The following is a 17,167-nucleotide window of genomic DNA, read 5'->3' on the forward strand; positions in this document are numbered from 1 at the left end:
CATGGCTTTTCAGCTATACCGTTCGAGTCTGCAGTAGTGTGGTTGGTTACCTTATCTAGCTACATGGCTAGGTCATATTTTTTTGTCACCCCGCTCCCTCATGAGCATAATATTTATAGCTGCATTTTGCAACGTATCGGCTTTTTAATAAATCATGTCACGTTGTGAAATATTGGGGACCCCTGTGAGACAGTTCTATCTGACTTTGCGGCAATCGCTGCGCAGGAGTCAAGGTGAACGAGCGACTATAAAGAATACCCATTCAGGTTAATAAGTAGTATCGATACTGGAGATGATTTGCCTATCACGAGTCGACAGTGGTTCCCAAAGGGGCTCGGCGGGTATCGTGTATGTATATCATTGGGTAATAATAAGATTATGATGAGCCTGACACCTCCTGGCTATATATGGTCCACAAGGAACAAGAGATAACGTCCATAGAGGTGAGTGTCCATTCGCTGCCGATAAGCTCGGATCCATTTTTTTTTTCGTTTTGTTATACGCGTGTGCATGTGGGAATCAGATGGTGAATCCAACACACAAGCATGTGAGCGCTGAGATGCTATCTGTCCAATTCTGATTGATTCATTTAATTAGAGTTAGATAGAGGCAGAATAAAGAAAGAGTGGAGGCGAGCGAGGGTTATGGTTACGCTGCTGGATAGTTTGTCAGATTGGCTCCATTTATCTTGGTCCAACCCCCCCCTTGCCCCCTCCCTCCCTCCTGTAAAGCACGTGCAACCCGCCTCTATTCACCGCCCACATTCTATACCACAACATCCATAGAATTCATTAATAGATTAGTAATTGGACAGCAAATTAATCCCACGTAGTTTTTAAAATGAATATAGTTAATAACAGTTGTAGCACCTGAGTCTGAGTCACTTGATTCTTTATATACAGTCATGATTCAATACCATTGTGAGTCTCGGTCCGATACTCAAATAAAAAATCTGTTTCACCTTATACCAATCAGCTGATATTTAATATCAGGCCCGATTTCCATACACACAACTCTACTTTTTGGCTTTTGTGACTAAATGAATTTTTTTTATACTATGAAGTATAGTGCACTATACTTTACAATACTGTTTATTCCATTCAATCAAGGCGTTTAGTTTATTTTTGACCATTGGATTTTTTAACAATGATAAATATGAACTATAATAATGATATTAACAAAACATATCCATTGTAAATAATACAAAAATAAGACTACTTATTATGACACTACTCCATATTTCAGTGTGACAATTTTTCAGGGGGCTGGGGGATGCTGAATTGAACTAAAGGCTGAAGAAATATTTTCATAACACAAAGCAAATAAAAAGTCCTCAAAAGAAAAGTCCCAGGGATGACGAAACAGAATAGAATTTTTGAATCATAGTTTAGCTCTCTCAATAACCGAAGCAAGGTCATGGAAAATAAAGCATAAAATGAGCATACAAATATGACTAACTGATTTCTATTTTTTCCCCTCATAAATATTGTTTTTGGTGGCTACTCATCAGATAGGTCACAGAAATGCGTCTGAAAACAGCCTAGTGGAATTTTACAACACAATATTTAAAAACCTGATCTGCTCAAACTTCAATCCCATATCTCCCCAGTTGTGTCCAACCCCCCCTCAAAAAAAGCCAATCATCACTATTGTATGTGTGATATGCGTATCACAGGCATGTCGCACCACCAACTAATGATGGTGACCTTTCACCATTTATATTCACATCTGCGTGTGTATGTGTGTATGAGCGTGCCCAACCGCTACCTCCCGTAATGACACTGACCTTTATTGTTTGTCGTGATGTGTGTAGGCAATGCTTATTTGCTTCCTGCTGATTGCCTCCACGCACCAACACACACACACATGTGCGGGAGAAAAGGTACGGGGAGTCTTTTATAAACCAGAGCCCCCCAGCACCCATCAGTGGGTGCCGCAATCACAGCACAATGCACCTGTTAGCTTCATCAACCGTGCCCTGTGATTTGGACTTGAGTGGGAGTGGGAAGAAGAAAAGTGGGTGGCGGGGGTAATTTACACACACGCACAAAAAATGCTCCCGTTTAATTTGAAAACACCCTAAAGCTGTTGCTTGCAGCAGCTGACGCTAACCTGCTAATTTTGTGTGACCCAATCAAGTGGGTAGCTTAGTCTTGCTTGGAAAAAAACCAAATAGCTCACTGAGCAGTTGTGACTGTTGATCTTCAGTTATATACTTTTTTCATTTGTTTTAATAGGGAAAGATTATTTGAGATTAGAGCTGTTCAAATTAATCGATTAATTGACAAGTTAGCAATTATCAAATTAATCGGTCGCTATCTTGGTAATCGTATAGAATTTTTTTTTTTTTTTTTTTGCCTTTGTATGGTCCAAATCCTTTCAGTGCAGAAAACAATACCCGAATTGGTTTCAAAACATTTTTATCCGATTAGTCGATGGAATAACCGAATCTAAAAGTATTCGATAGTGAATAATTTAGATATAAATATATTGATCGTAGTATTGAAATGTATTAAATTTCAAAGCACCACCAAATCCTTGTGCTTATAACTTGAAGATGCTCATTCCCCACTGAACTGGCTCAATCTCTGCCGAGAGCTCCCATTTCTTCTATACCTGAGGTGCAACCTACCTTGCCACTGTTATCTCGCGCCAAACACACATGCTCTCCAGGCCTGCACTGGGTCCAAACACTGCCAAATTGGTCTCAGTCTAGTGTTCCGAAATGTGCTGTTAGAAAAAAAAAAAACTTGGAAATTGATTCTAAAATTTAACCTTTAACTTTGACAACTAAGAGCATCCATTTATTTAGATGTTGACTTAATGAGATGTGACGATAGATGCGAGGACTTTGTATAATTTTGCACACCCATTAGAATAATGAACACGGGAGATATAAAAAAAAAAGGCAACAAAGAGATAATTACTCTAATGAATTTTTGCTCCACTGCAAGGACTCAAATTGCACATCTTAACTCTTTAGATTGTTTATGCCAGGACACCATATTTCATCTTGCCCGTGCGTTTCGGGTTGCGAATAGCAGGAGCGTAATATGGCGGTCCATCTGCAAGCAGCCAAGTGTGATATTGCTGCTCATCTTTCAATTAGAACACTTACACAACGTCGCGTCGAAAGCCGTGATGGCGCACCATGAAAGAGACCTTGTTTTCTTTTATGAACTCAATCTCATCAGCCCGCCAGCTATGTGATTATTCCGCCTAAATGGGAATGCATTTTTTAAGTTGTTCCTGAATATTTCATCCATCTTTACCTCTTTATATACTTATTATTACCCTCGTCAAGTGCAATAAAAATGCCGGAGGTGGTTTGGATCATTGTTGTTTTTTTTGTGTTGAGGTTTTATGGTACTTCATATGATGCTTTCCGTATTACTGTTCACTGTTTTACATCAGAATTTATCGTAAAGAGTGTTGTGTAGTGTTATTTTGCATTCCGATGTTATGTTATTACTAGAGTTGGCAAAATTAATCGATTAATTGACAAGTAATTGATTATCAATTTACTCAACATCTATTTTCATAATCGTGTAATCGTTTTGAGACGTTTTTACAATTTGGAACATTGTAAGTATTCATGTTTGCGAGGACGGAAGGAATGTGATGGAAACTAGTCAAAATTAATCGATTAATCGACAAATAATTGGTTATGGAATTAATCGACAACTATTTTAATTATCAAGTAGAGAGCCATTTCTAGCCTTAGAATCGGAGACATTCATGAATACACTTTCATGTAAAATAAAATTGTATTTTATTTTACAGTACATAATGTTCTGATGTCAATGTATATTGTAGTTACGTCACATTCTGTTATTATGTTCATTCAGTTCCCCCATGCAATGTTGAAATTTCCTTTTCCCGCCACTTCAGGATCATTTCCTGCCAGACTGACATGTCACAGTCTTCTAAAAGATTATACAATGCCTTTTGTTGGATCAAATTCCAAATAGCAATATCATCTAAATTTGGAATTTTGCCTGCTGGGTTGTGTCAACAAACTTTCATAGACCCACTTCCCCAAACAGTTCACACAAAGAGTCACGTCGGGCGCGTACATGCGAGCCATCCGCCATGTGTCAAGTAGGGGAGCCCATGTGTGACTTTCCCCTGACGTTGATGGATGATGTGTCAAGAACACACTCCGGTCACTTGACTCACCCAAGGGAGGGGTGAGCAACCGTCGATTGGCGGGGGGATCATCTTGTGTCGTGTGTATTATTTCGGCAGCCTTCTGGTGCGACTGGTTACGCCAGAAAACAAGGGTTTAAAACATTGTGACCTCTGTATGACCTTGAGGAGCACCCCTTTGGGGGTGGGGCTTCCACATGAGACATCCTCAGCTCTATCCTTTTAATGCATTAATGTAATGACCATTTTTTTTAGTTTTTTTTTAGCTCAAGCCACTAAAAGAAAATAACCACTTTTAGCAACAGCGTCCGGAGCATTAACAGCCCTTTTTTCCCCACCGGGAATGTACGGCCATTTTTTTTTTTTTTTGGCGCTTAATGACAGCAGTTTACTCCATCAAACCACGACATGCATTTGCAAAGATCGGATATTCCTCTGTGGCAGCGCTTTTAAAGTGGCGGCGTGCTAAAAGAGGAAATGCAAAGTGCACATCGCTCGGTTGCAGGAGCTTAATGCGGCAACACTGAAAGGGGAATATATGTGCTTTTCACTCAATAGCACCGCGTATTGACCTTTAAGCGTGAATCATTATGGACGTGAGAGAAAGAGATGTATAGAAGCGTTCTCTCCGATGGTAATGGTCAACGAAAATGGACTCAAATGCTCCCCTTCGCCAGTCGGTCCCTTGATTACTTTTTAATGATTTCTCGTGTCCAAAACAAATGAGCAGAAATTGACATTTGTTGGAGGCGAAGGCATCGCATTGTTTCCTCTTCTTCATTCATCAGCCTTGGACCGCTGTTAAATTCTACGTTTTCGCCTCTGGCTTATTGTTGTGTCTTAAATACTTTCAAAATGGCTACTCTCGAATTTGCTCAGTTTTATATAATGGATCCCTCACGAGTAGGAGAGTGTCCACCAATGCCAAAGTGATATTGATTTGGATCAGCACCAAGTGGTAAATCCTCATGTCCAACATCTGCCCGCACTTTGTCCTTAAAATTAATGTGTTGCTCAACGAAATTAATGCCAACAAGTTTCCTGCAGGGGATGTGTGCTTATTGTCCGCAGCCAGGGTCTTAGTGTGTGCAGTGCTCGGTTCTCGGGCCCGTTATGGATCATTACGTCTCCCAGCGGAGAGGCCGCTCTATTTGTGTTGCCTGCTGGTGACATTATGAGCGAAGGGGGAAAATGAAAACTTACCAAAAAAAAAAAAAATCTTGTCATGAGTCATTTGTTGTCATCTCTCGTTCTGCCCGCAGAGCACCGTGGTGGTGGAAAAGTCCATCCAGGATCTGATGAATCTCATGCAGGACCTGAGCTCCTACTCCAACCAGTTCCTGGAGATGGTTTGTGACAAGCTCAAAGAATATAAGGAGATCTGCAACACAGCCTACAGGTAACCCCTAAAAATTATTATTTATTATATAAATAATTATTGTTTTGTAAATTATTAAATTATAGATTATTATCGTCATGCATTTAATGAGTTCATGTTATTTACGGACTATAAGGTGGAACATAATATATATTCCTAATATAATATAAGAATTAATATTGTCAAAAATTGACAGTTCGTCTTATAATCGGGTGTAACGTGTGTATTCATGTCAAATTGTTGTTAAATAAAGTTTGACCAATTTGCTGCACCCGTGTGTTTTGCCAAATGTGCCTTATAACCCGGTGCGAAAAATACGGTGACATCATGTCCGTCTTTAGGGGAATAGTTCAGTGTGAGGAGAAGCTGACCATCAGCGCTTCGTGGTCCAAAGACGAAGACATCAGTCGCTTGCTCCAGTCCCTCCCCAACTGGGCAAACATGGCTCAGCCAAGGCAGACACGACAAAAACGAGAAGATGAAGAGGACTTCACACGGTACGTATTGATACGCATTTTTTTTCCAATGTCAAGTTACCAAGACTCGGCAAACAAAGGTTGAGGAAAACCCACAAATCATCTTAATCCTCCACTACACAGGGCGGCGTTTGCCAAGGAGTCGGAGGTGCTGACAGGCAACCTCGGCGACAAGCTCATCCCAGAGAACGAGATCCTGCGCGACGTCAGCGACCTCAAGTCTCTAGCCAACCTCCACGAGAGCATGGAGTGGCTGTCCGGACGCCTCAAGGCCTTCTTCGCCAACCTTCCTCCGGGCTCGAGTGAGTATCCAGCCGCCGGCACCTGAGGCGCTTCGTCGTTTTCTCGGATCATTAATTCTATTCCGCTCGTTATTAGCGGAGCAGTAGCAACGCCCGGGGGGGGGCGGGGCTAGGTTGGCAGGCAAATGTCACTGTTGAGCGATGATGATACTGTTCACGCAAAAAAGTCACACTTGTGAAATCTGCTCAGCGCAGACTTGAGATTTGTCAGTTGAAGTCACCTGCAGCAGTGAAAAGAGCCTCGGGCAGGTCTGCCTGTTGCTCACTGATAGCGCCAAATGCTTTTTTTTTTTTTTTTTACGCTACCATACTCACGACTGCTGTAAGCTCCTGCTGAAGCAATTCTTGCTCATTGGGAACAGACTTTCGAAAATACCCTCGGTAGCGTCACAGCAACAATCCTCACGTAATGATCGTTACAAGATTACAAGACGCCTCACATTAAAATACACAAGCCAGATTTGACGATTTATTACGATTTCTACTGTGGCCCATTCAGGCAGCGAGCTAGTTGAGTCTGAATTAATTGCGCCCTCTGCTGGTAGGAATCAGATTTATGGGACATTATGAAGTTAGCTCACCCTCAAGCGGTATTTTTTTATTCAGCTTATACCTGCGCTCCATTAATTTTTTGTCTGAGTGTATTTTCACACACTCATTATCGTCCCTATTGGAGTTGTCACACCCGCCGCCATTATCCTTTCTCAGTTAGCGTGTGCGCTTAAACGCCGCCGCTAATCAAAGCGCTTGAAATCGTTTGCGATGTATTTGCCCGCTCTGTCGACACCTCTGCATCATTCGGTGTAAATGCTCTCGATTGTCTTCCCCGTTGAGGGCAATTTGGATTTGTCACTTTCCTCGATTTATCCATTTAAAAAAAGGTTCCCGGTTTCACTTTCTTATCCTTGATAAGGATTCAATAAAAAGAGCAGACAAAGTAATTGTCATTAATTCATGTGTGTGTGTGGAGGCGAAGGGCACTTACTTATCATGCCAGGACAGCCCGAGCATTGTTCATTATTTAGTGTTTGCCGAGCTGATGAAGTACCAAGTGTGTGTTAGCGTATGAATGCGTGTGTGTGTGTGTGAGGGGGGGGTCTACCTTATCTCATCCCGCCCGCCCCTCACGTCCATGCCTCTCCAAATTGGATTTTATATTACAGGAGCAGTCAGGTATGAACAACTCATTTTCCTCTCCCTCTTCTTTTTCTTAAACACTTTTTTTCCCCCTTCTCTATTCCTTTCAGCCCCCAACGTCAACTCGAGAGCATTTCATGTTTTGTTTTAGTCGAACACGCTGATGAATGTTAACTGGAGTGTAGGCGAGGCTTTGGCTTTTGAATGCTGCGTTCCAAAAATGGATTCTCTTGTTGCTACACTTGACCTCAAATTGAATCTGTTTGCATCAGAAAACACGATTTTATAAATTTAATGTTCATGAATATTAAGCCTGTAACAATACAAGTTTTAAAGACAAAAAAAAAGATGTAATTCTAAATGTATTCACATCCAAAAGGTCTTTTTATTTTTTATGTCTTGTACTTGGGTCATCTGAGTCATGAGAAACATTCATTAAAACCCTCTCATCTCCTTTGTGGCATAATTTGACAACAATAATCGTCTTTTCCGCATAACCTTGACTGTGTACTTTTCCACCACGTCCATTAAAAGCAAGCACTTTGACTAAAACTCTCATTGCTATTCCAAACGGAGGCCGACCTGGAGGCGTGTGTGCAACAGGAGATGACAGTGTTGTTTGTGCCAGTTGAAAGAAAAAAAAAAAAATCACCTTTTACTTTATCCTCATGGAGATGCCTTGTGGAGATTTTGGTATTTTGAAATCCCCAAACTCATGAAGACATTTTTTTTGTCTCACCTTGGTGGACGCCGCTCAGTAGCTGCGCTCATTCTACCCGGGGCAGCAAAATAATTAATAACTCTCCTCCTCCGCCTCTTCTCGCTTACTTACTCCATCGTCCATCGCTTATGAATTATTCATGACGTGCGCCGCCCCTGCAGCTTGCTCTTCTTTGCTCCTGTTCCTCCATCTTCCACAAAAGAATGTTTGTCAGCGCTAAGTTTTTCATGTCCTCGCTGAGGCTGAATGATTAATTGAATTCCAATCGAAATCGCAATGCATTTTTTATATCGCTGAATCTGAACGTTGGCTCATTTACAGCAACTGGTGATCTAGATCTTATTTGGCTGACAGAACTTTTGGTGTTAGCCTGAGTCATGCTTTGCGCCACCGTCGTATGGTGTTCCTCAGGGTTCAACTACGGGGCCCCTGCTGTTTTTGCATTTGATGCTCCGTTTTAAGAAAACACAGTTTTTACTGCTATGCGAATGTGTTTTTTTTTTTTTAAACTTTGGAGCAATGAGGCTTTTCGCCCATCTGTCTCTGCTAATGGCAAGCCCCCGTGCTGCGCCACCGCCCTCGCATCATCAAAGCCACGCGAAAATCCATATGTATGCCTTTATGTCTTTATGCGCATATGTGGGCACCCCCTTTAGTGACCCCCCGCCGCATTCGCCACCATCGTCTCCCTTTCTCGTTATTTTAAGGCGGCCGATGTAAGCGTGATGTCGGAAGGTTCCTCAGCCGGTGTCTTCACCTCCTAATGATCTGATAAGTTGACCACAGGGAGTATCCGCCTAAATTCAATCACGGGAAGTCAATTAACGCCTTTCCCAGGAGAAATCACTACGCAACGGCTCTTGTTATTGGCGCAAGTCATTACGGCACCAAGGGGATTGATATCAAACCGGTGACGGAGGCGAGGAGATATGTCCACGTGGTTTGACAGTATGACACTCCAGCTGGTTCGGTGAACCAAAATAATCTGCACTAGTTAATTAACTGCCAAGTCCTATGCAAATTGAAATATACTAATCAAAATGCTTTATCTTCTATATGTCTCATACAAGTCGAGTCACATCCAAACCGCCTCCCCGTGTTTGCCTTGTTGATTGGATTGGACTGACCCCCGTAAGTGGCCGATATTTGTCCATGCCGATGCGCTCCTTATCGGTGGGGGTTTCATTTAAAATAACTCTAATGGGGATTGGATGTTCGCTAGTACAAACACAAGGCGTCAGCTACACGGGAGTTCTTGTCTTGCGAGGAACTCGGCAATTACGCTGATAAGACGAAGGTGGGGGCATACGAAGGTTCTGGAGTTAAGTGCGTGTTCCATACAAATGTGTTAGCACCCTCGCACACGATGGACTGGAATGGTTCACGTTCACTTCCATACAACTTAATCGCACATTTCAGAGTGGCCTTCGTTGGATGGGCTAACTCGAAAGAAGTGCTCGCTAACGCAGCTAGAAACAAATTTGTAAACGCAATTTAAGACAAGGTGGCAATTTGTCTTCATAGAAAAGTAGAAAAAGTCCATGATAGAAAACAAAAAAGTGTTACGGTTAAAATGTTTGTCCAGTATACTTGCTTGGTATTTAGAGAAACATTTCCGTATTTATTCATTGAGTAAGAAGGACAAAAATACGTTGCCACGTCCTCACTACTAGCATATTTTTGCAACTTATACATTATGTTTATTTTATTTATTTTTTGGTTTTCTTCATTTATTTGACTTAATATTATTATTAGTAGTAGTTTTAATTTATTTATATTGTTTATTTTTATTCAGAATTTTTTCTGAGGATTTTTTATCATACCTCTCAAAATAGTCTTTGCTTTGATTTCAATTTTAGTTTCATTTTTCAATATTTTCATTTATTAATACATATTTTTATATTAAAATATTACTGTAAAAAGTGCATCCATAATGTTTTCATTTTATTTTTAATGATTTTTTTTACTGTAGCAAAATCCTGGCAAAAAACAATGAGGAAGACATACAGAATAATACAATTATTAATGCAGAATAAATTAAGTGGATAATCAAATAATAGACATTTGGTATTTGGTAAACTCATATGCAGTCTAAATTCAGTAGAATCAAAGATTTTTGTTTTGTTTTTTTCCCAGAATTGTTGTGCAAGTGTATATACTATTGTCACCATTTGAGTACAGGTGAAACATACGAGAAAAGCAAGGTTGTCAGCTTTTTTCTTTCCAGTTGGAAGTCGAGGTGAGGGCAGGTTTGTGTGCTGGCTCGCATTCATGTGTGACCTTCGCAAAGGCGTGAAGACTAGCAAGGGAGTTGGCCGCGCGACTGCGGCACATCGATCGCCGACCCCTGCATTCCCCGACTCAACATCGCACACGTTCGCCTCATTGACCAAATAGACTTACATATGAGTGACGAGGCCAATTTCACCCCCGGCCCCCCTTTCCTCACCATTTGCCAATTTACGACCATTGATCCACACTGGGCTCAATTTATACACACTCATCATGCTTCCATGCTCTACGGTATGCACCCCATTTTTTAACACTCACATCCACACGGTGGGCGTTTGTGTGGCTAACACCGCAGTGCACCGACCTCCTGCTACCTCAGCAGCACAAGGCAAGCCAATAGAAGCACAAAGACCACTCGAGTGCCATGGGCGTCACTCATGTCAAAGTCAAAGTCAGCTTTTCACTTCCACGCAGGTTTGTCTCCGTGTTCGTCTGACAGCCAGGCCATGGGCGACGGCGAGCGGAGTCGGGAGCAGATCCTGCAGACACTCAGTGACCTGTGCAGGAGCTTCCAGGACATCGCCAACCGCTGCCTCCTCACGTTGCACCTGGAAGTCAGGTACTTGTAGATCAAAAAGTGCAAATCATGTCATGCAAGAAAGATGGTCTGGTGTACATAATGCCATGCTCAACATCGAGCCATAACAAGATAGATGTAGGAAATCAATTTCCTCATTTTGGGGTCACTTGATGTTGATTAGATAGGCCCGTATAATCACATTATACCACAGCTTTTTTAATTGGGAAGAAAACATTTATTAGATTTTTTTTTTTTTTTTTTTTTACAAAAATTTGGAAAATATTTGATGTACTAGAAAAATACATTTTGTTAATTTATTTTTCAATAGTGTTTAAAACATCGCATTTGTATTTTTAGAGATATTTATTATCTTAATTATCTTTAGAAAATAAATTTAATGTATTTTTAAAATGAAATATCACATTTTGATTTTTGTATACCAAATTAAAACATTTAATTCATCAAAGGAGAATGAAATATATATTCCTCAGTAACATTTTTTTCTCATTTTTATCTATTTTCACATCACTTTTATGGTCATCGTCATTATTTGTCAAAAAAATTGCAAAACACATGCCAGGTGAGGTTTGTTGTGGCAGAAGTGCAATTGTTCAACCATGACAACACTTGAGGAGTGGGAGCAAAGGACAAAGTACATTTTCTTCCCTTCCTGTAGGTGTAACCAATTATTTGTTCTATACAGTGTAGGTGTTTCCAATCTCTTATAATATCCGAGTTAATTTACCACACCATAACCCTTCTCCCCCCCTGCAAGCCCTTAATAGCCCACCATCAACCCACTTCTTGCCACTTATGCAACGTTGTTTAGGCTTTTCAGCCAGGAAAAGGAAGGGAAAAAAAACTCCCCGAGGCGTGCGTCCTGCAATACGCTACACTCCATTGGCTTCCCTCATCCGCAGAATTTCCCCCGATAGTTGTACCAGTTAAATGAAGCCGTGAAGAAGAAAGCGCGCAGGGTGGGAGATGATAGGTCATAGGAGGCTAATGCAATACGGTATGTTGTTTTTTTATGTGGGCATCTTCATAAACTTCTAATGTATGAATTGGAAACTAAAATACAAATCATTCTTAAAAAAAATGCTGATAAACATTCAATGTTTTTTGTGAAAAACCATCCATCCAAAAACATCCCCAAAACAGAACCACAAAAAAACCCACACAATTTAAATGTTAGAAAATTATTGGAAAAAAAAATTGAGAATAGATGAACCGCAGTTGCCCAACCACATGCACATTTCCAAACATTTTCAAGTAGAGATGCGCAATTAATGACATTTCTATAACAAATATGATTATTACACTGTGTGATTACAAAATCGGCACAATTGTAAAAAAAAAAAAAAAAAAACGATTATCATAAATTGGAACCACTAATTTTATAAAGTTTGTTTGGTCCTAAGGGAACTTACATAAATATAGTTTTTCAATTGACTAAAGTCACATTTAAACATTTACTTGTGTTGGACCAAAAAAATAAATGACCGTTTGAATAATCGTGATTTCAATTATTACCAAAATAATCTATTTTTTTTCCAATCCTGTTTCAAACCCCAAAAATTTATTTTAAAAAAATTGTAAATTTATTTTGGTGTGGCCCACAGGCCATCATAGATTCTCTGACTTAATTTAGTTCCAGGTAGGCATTTGGTTAATTCGTCAGCTAGCATTAGCGGATGTAGCACTTCTGATCCACTACTTGCAAGAATGCTACCAGTGTCATTTTCAGCCAAATATTTTATTCACCTTTGAGGCATTGCTGCTAGTTTGTTGTACATTTGCCGAGACGAAAGCTTCGCTTTTCTCCGCATTCTTCTGCAATTAAATGCTTTTGAACCTAACATTTTGCTTCTGTGCCTGAAAAAGGCACCTTTTTGTGTTTGAAAGACTGTGTGTGTACAGGAGTCTTGTAAGTGCATGGCGTTTAACCTCCTAATCATATTTCCCCGCTGAATAGCACCCAGCTGTGATGAGCGCCGCAAATACTGTTTAAGAAAAATGTTGTGATTTGGCTTTTAAATCAAGACGTCTTCACACAGAGTGCACTGCTTCCACTACCTGATCCCGCTGACCAAGCAGGGCAACTACGCCATCGTGGCTAACGTGGAGAGCATGGACTACGACCCGCTGGTGGTCAAGCTCAACAAGGATATCTCGGCTATTGAGGAGGCCATGGGAGCCGCGCTGCAGCAGCACAAGTTCCAGTACATCTTTGAAGGTAAACCATTAAAAACTGGTGAGAAGAGCAACCGCGATAAAAGTCAGTTTAGCTTAATGCTAACAAATAATGCTAAACGCATAGGTGTTCTGTCAAATAGTACTATTGTTAGAACCCTTTAACAGATTTTAAGACAAAATAACAATACATATACAGACAATATGACAAGACTCACAGGTATCTATTCTTTATCCCCTGCCAAGAATTGCCATTCTTATATGCTAACCTGCTAACTGTTAGCTTACTGCAGCTTACTCAGGGGTTGTGTACATCTTTTTTGCCTTGTGGAATGGGTTCGAGTCATGGCATTTTAATTCTTTTCAATTTCATTCATCTAACTTTACTCGTAAATCTTAAAGAACAAAAGTTTTCAGACCCACCAACTTAGGACTCACTGAGTTCAAATCCAGACTTCAGGCCACAAGTAAAATCAAACACACTTCCAGTGTTCAAGTTCACAAAAGTGCTTATGGGCTTCCAACAAAGGTCTGGGCCACCTGATCTCCTGCATCCTCATCAACGGCGCTCAGTACTTCAAAAGGATCAGCGAGTCCGGCATCAAGAAGATGTGCCGCAACATCTTTGTGCTACAGCAGAACCTGACCAACATCACCATGTCCCGGGAGGCCGACCTCGATTTTGCCAGGTATTCTTCTCTTCTACTTAATATTTTTGGGGGGGAGTAAGAGGACATTGATTAGCCCCTTGTTGCTCCCCTCTGTCAACTTTGATTACGATTGGCGATGCCTCCTCTGTTCTGTTCCTCCACCGTTCTGATTGCGCGGCGCAGAAGCGTTGATTGGGAATTGACGTTGTTTACACTTCCTGAGACTCGCCGGACACACTAAACCCCTCTTCTAATTATTCATCCTGCACAGCGTTCTACAATTTTTTTTCCAAGAAATTTGCTTTTTTTTTATGTTGGGTGCACAAGGATGGTGTACTTAATGATTTGACCCTTTCCCATGCATGTCATGTGTTGTCTTAGCGGACGACTACGTCTGAAACTGAGGCGGTAACATTTTTTTTCGGAAGACTGCTCTCGTGAGAGGCAAGCAGATGCTCAGCTATGTACACATGTACTTTGTATGTGTGCATGCGTGTGTGTGTGTTAGGGACATGCTGTTTTTCTGCCTCCGTTTGGAGAAAGAGTGGCAGTCAGAGAGAAGGAGAGAACTGGACAAGGGCACAGTAATAAGCATTGATCTGAGTTAAAACTGAGCAGAAGCCCAGCAGCCAGCACTGCAGAATGCATGAAGAGCACACAACACACACGTACGCACACACACAACTCCAGCTGTGAGATGTTGAAACATTGCCACCATGTGGCAAAATATGAACACAGCCAATCTCCTCTTGTGTCGCTCATGGTCAGACACACTAAATTTAGCCTGTCACACGCCGTCCCCTCTCGTTGTCCCAACGTGCCGTCAACAACTCCAGCAGAGACAAGATGACAAAAAAATCCAAATGAAACGCGATACAAAGTTATCTTGCGTTGCCTGGCAACGGGCCACCTTGGACGCTGCAACTTATTCTCGTCCCCGCAACATATGGCAACGCCTTTTAAGAGAGATATAATGATACAATTGTGTTTTTCTGTCGGGTCCTGCCGTAGCTTCAGATGTGCGAGTTATTTAAAGCCTTCGGAACTGGTTTCGATTATTCAAATGAGCTTGTGTTTCTTGTGCTCAGGGCGTCTGAACGTACCGTAGCAACTAATGAGCGGCTGCTTTTAAATGCAGTTTGAATCAGGTTTTAAAGGGCCAGTATGTCTTGGTACTGCGAGAGTAGAATATAACAATGATTTTGAACATCTCAAAATGGGAGAACCACCCCCCCCCCCCACACACACACACACGACAAAGCAAAATTGGGAGGAAAAAAAATCTGAAGAAGCTAGGCTAACTGTTAGCTAAGACTATTTGCTTACTACATGATGGTGAATAACTTGTGTGATACTATAATATACAAACACTTAACGCAACTAGCGTATTGGCTAGTTGGCAACTAACAATTGGCAGCGCTAGGAGTTCTTTCCTAGGGGGAGGTAATGCCCCTGGCCCTCCTCCTAGCTCTGCCAGTGCTCCTCAAGTTACTTCCTAATTGCTTATTGTTCCATTTTATGTTACTACAAACAAACTCTCTGTTGATCATAAATACTGCAGTGTCTTAATTTCCATATTTAATTTGTTTTGTGAACTAAGCAAAACAAAAAAAAACCTTCGCTCATTTCTCCCCAATGAAATTAATGGAAATCCCATAAACTGTTCCTTGTGTGTTCATAAAAGACCCAACAAAAAATGGACCATCTTGTTTTTAATAAGCAAACCTTGTGTTGTTTTATTATCTTCTACATCTGTTACTGCACCATTTATGTTCCAACGATTTATAACACCGTAACATTTATGCTAGTTTTGTTAGCCCTGTTAACTTGTGTGTTAGCATTAAGCTTAAGACTTTGTTCAAAGTATGTTTAATTTCCTAACCACTTTAATTCATTTTTAACATCAACAAGAAGTGGCAAAAAGGTTGATAATGTGACGTTAGCCACCAGCCCGCTTTGGTTTGTGCTTGAACCCTCAAATTAGTTCCGCCGTACCATCATAAACGCCGCGCGGTGACCTGTGTCGGCAGGTAGCAAAGGACTGTCATAGCCTGCCTCCAGCTCGACTAACACCTGTCTGACAGGCTGGCTCCCAAACTGTCTGCTTCAGGAAACGACTACACTCATGCGCGTGTGCCATTGTGGCAAGCAAGCCAAAGTGCTGCGCCGCGTCTCTGGTGGAGAGCCTGTGGTAATAAGTACAGCTGACAGGCGTGTCAGAAGCTAGTGGGGTGTCAACAGATAAAACTGTTTGTATTTAGGGGCCCCGGCTGTAGCGTACTGTCATTTCCATCGTCGTCTGCCTCGCTTCCCTGTCACCCTTTTCTTTTTGTTTCCCTTCTTTCTTATCACGCCCTTTTTCTCTCCGGTTTCCTGTCATCATGCCCCTTTGTTTGACAAACCAGTAACTTCAAGGACATTTTACACTGAATACTTCGCCTGCATTCATTCATGACGTAACAGCTAGCGGCTAGCAATGAGCGATTTTGAAAACTAATCTAATTGTGATTTTTTTTACCCTTCAATATTGCAGCTTACTAAGCAATTATTTTTTTCAACATAAAAGACACAAGCATTGTAAGGTTATAGTGAACTCAATTCAAGTGCACAATGGGAATTAATTTGGCAAATTCATCAAAAAAGAGGCTTTGAGCTGTTTTATGCAGTTGAAGTTTAGTCTCAAACATAAAATTTTAAAATAATACCCACTGGAATTAGAACAAGCACATAGCAGAGAAAAGCATTTAGGTTAATGCTAGCAACCAATGCAAATCACTATAAATAGGCTAACAAATACCCTCAGCGTTGTGGATTTAAAACACTTGAACTTATATTTTATTTTATTCTTATTTTTTTGTGGGCATTATATATTGTAAACATGCATATTTTGATTCACTTATTTGGAAGCTTGTTTTTCAAACTGCATGGCTTCACTGTGAGCCCGAGACAAAGCAGACTCATCAGTCCAGTCGGATGTTGTGGTCGCAGCTGATGGAGAGGATCACGGCCGGCCTCCCCATCCATCCTCGCCCTCACCCCCCTCCATCCCTTCCTCCTTCCTTCCCTCCATGCCTGCTCAGCTAACTAATGTGTGACAGCAAACGCGCTGACAGAGGCAGCTTGTAATGGCCTCCTCACTCATTCATTACTACAGCAGCAAATGAATTGTGATCGCTCTCCGCTTCTTCTTCTTCACACGTAAGCTCTGCGGCGTTCACACATTGTAAAGTGACTTAATATTCTTTGTGAAATGGGAAGAGTGTGTCTGTGTGTGTGTGTGGGTGTGTGTGTGTGTGTGTAGGAGGGGTTGTTTAATTAAATTGTGATGTAAATTACACCACAGGGACAC

At 41.1% G+C, this 17,167-nt stretch overlaps 1 protein-coding gene across 1 annotated transcript in view; it reads left to right on the forward strand.

The window, feature by feature from the left end:
- exoc4 (exocyst complex component 4) overlaps positions 1 to 17,167 on the forward strand; it is a 56,879-nt gene that overhangs the window by 38,016 nt on the left and 1,696 nt on the right. Inside the window, exons 14-19 of the mRNA XM_088366599.1 lie at positions 5,412 to 5,548; positions 5,869 to 6,024; positions 6,127 to 6,305; positions 10,870 to 11,014; positions 13,033 to 13,211; positions 13,698 to 13,857. Coding sequence (XP_088222725.1) covers positions 5,412 to 5,548; positions 5,869 to 6,024; positions 6,127 to 6,305; positions 10,870 to 11,014; positions 13,033 to 13,211; positions 13,698 to 13,857 — 956 coding nt within the window. The remainder of the gene's footprint in view (positions 1 to 5,411; positions 5,549 to 5,868; positions 6,025 to 6,126; positions 6,306 to 10,869; positions 11,015 to 13,032; positions 13,212 to 13,697; positions 13,858 to 17,167) is intronic.

Source organism: Syngnathus floridae, chromosome 22, assembly GCF_059516105.1.
Source record: "Syngnathus floridae isolate MCC-2025c chromosome 22, RoL_Sflo_1.0, whole genome shotgun sequence".
In the NCBI taxonomy this organism is placed as follows: Eukaryota; Metazoa; Chordata; class Actinopteri; order Syngnathiformes; family Syngnathidae; genus Syngnathus; species Syngnathus floridae.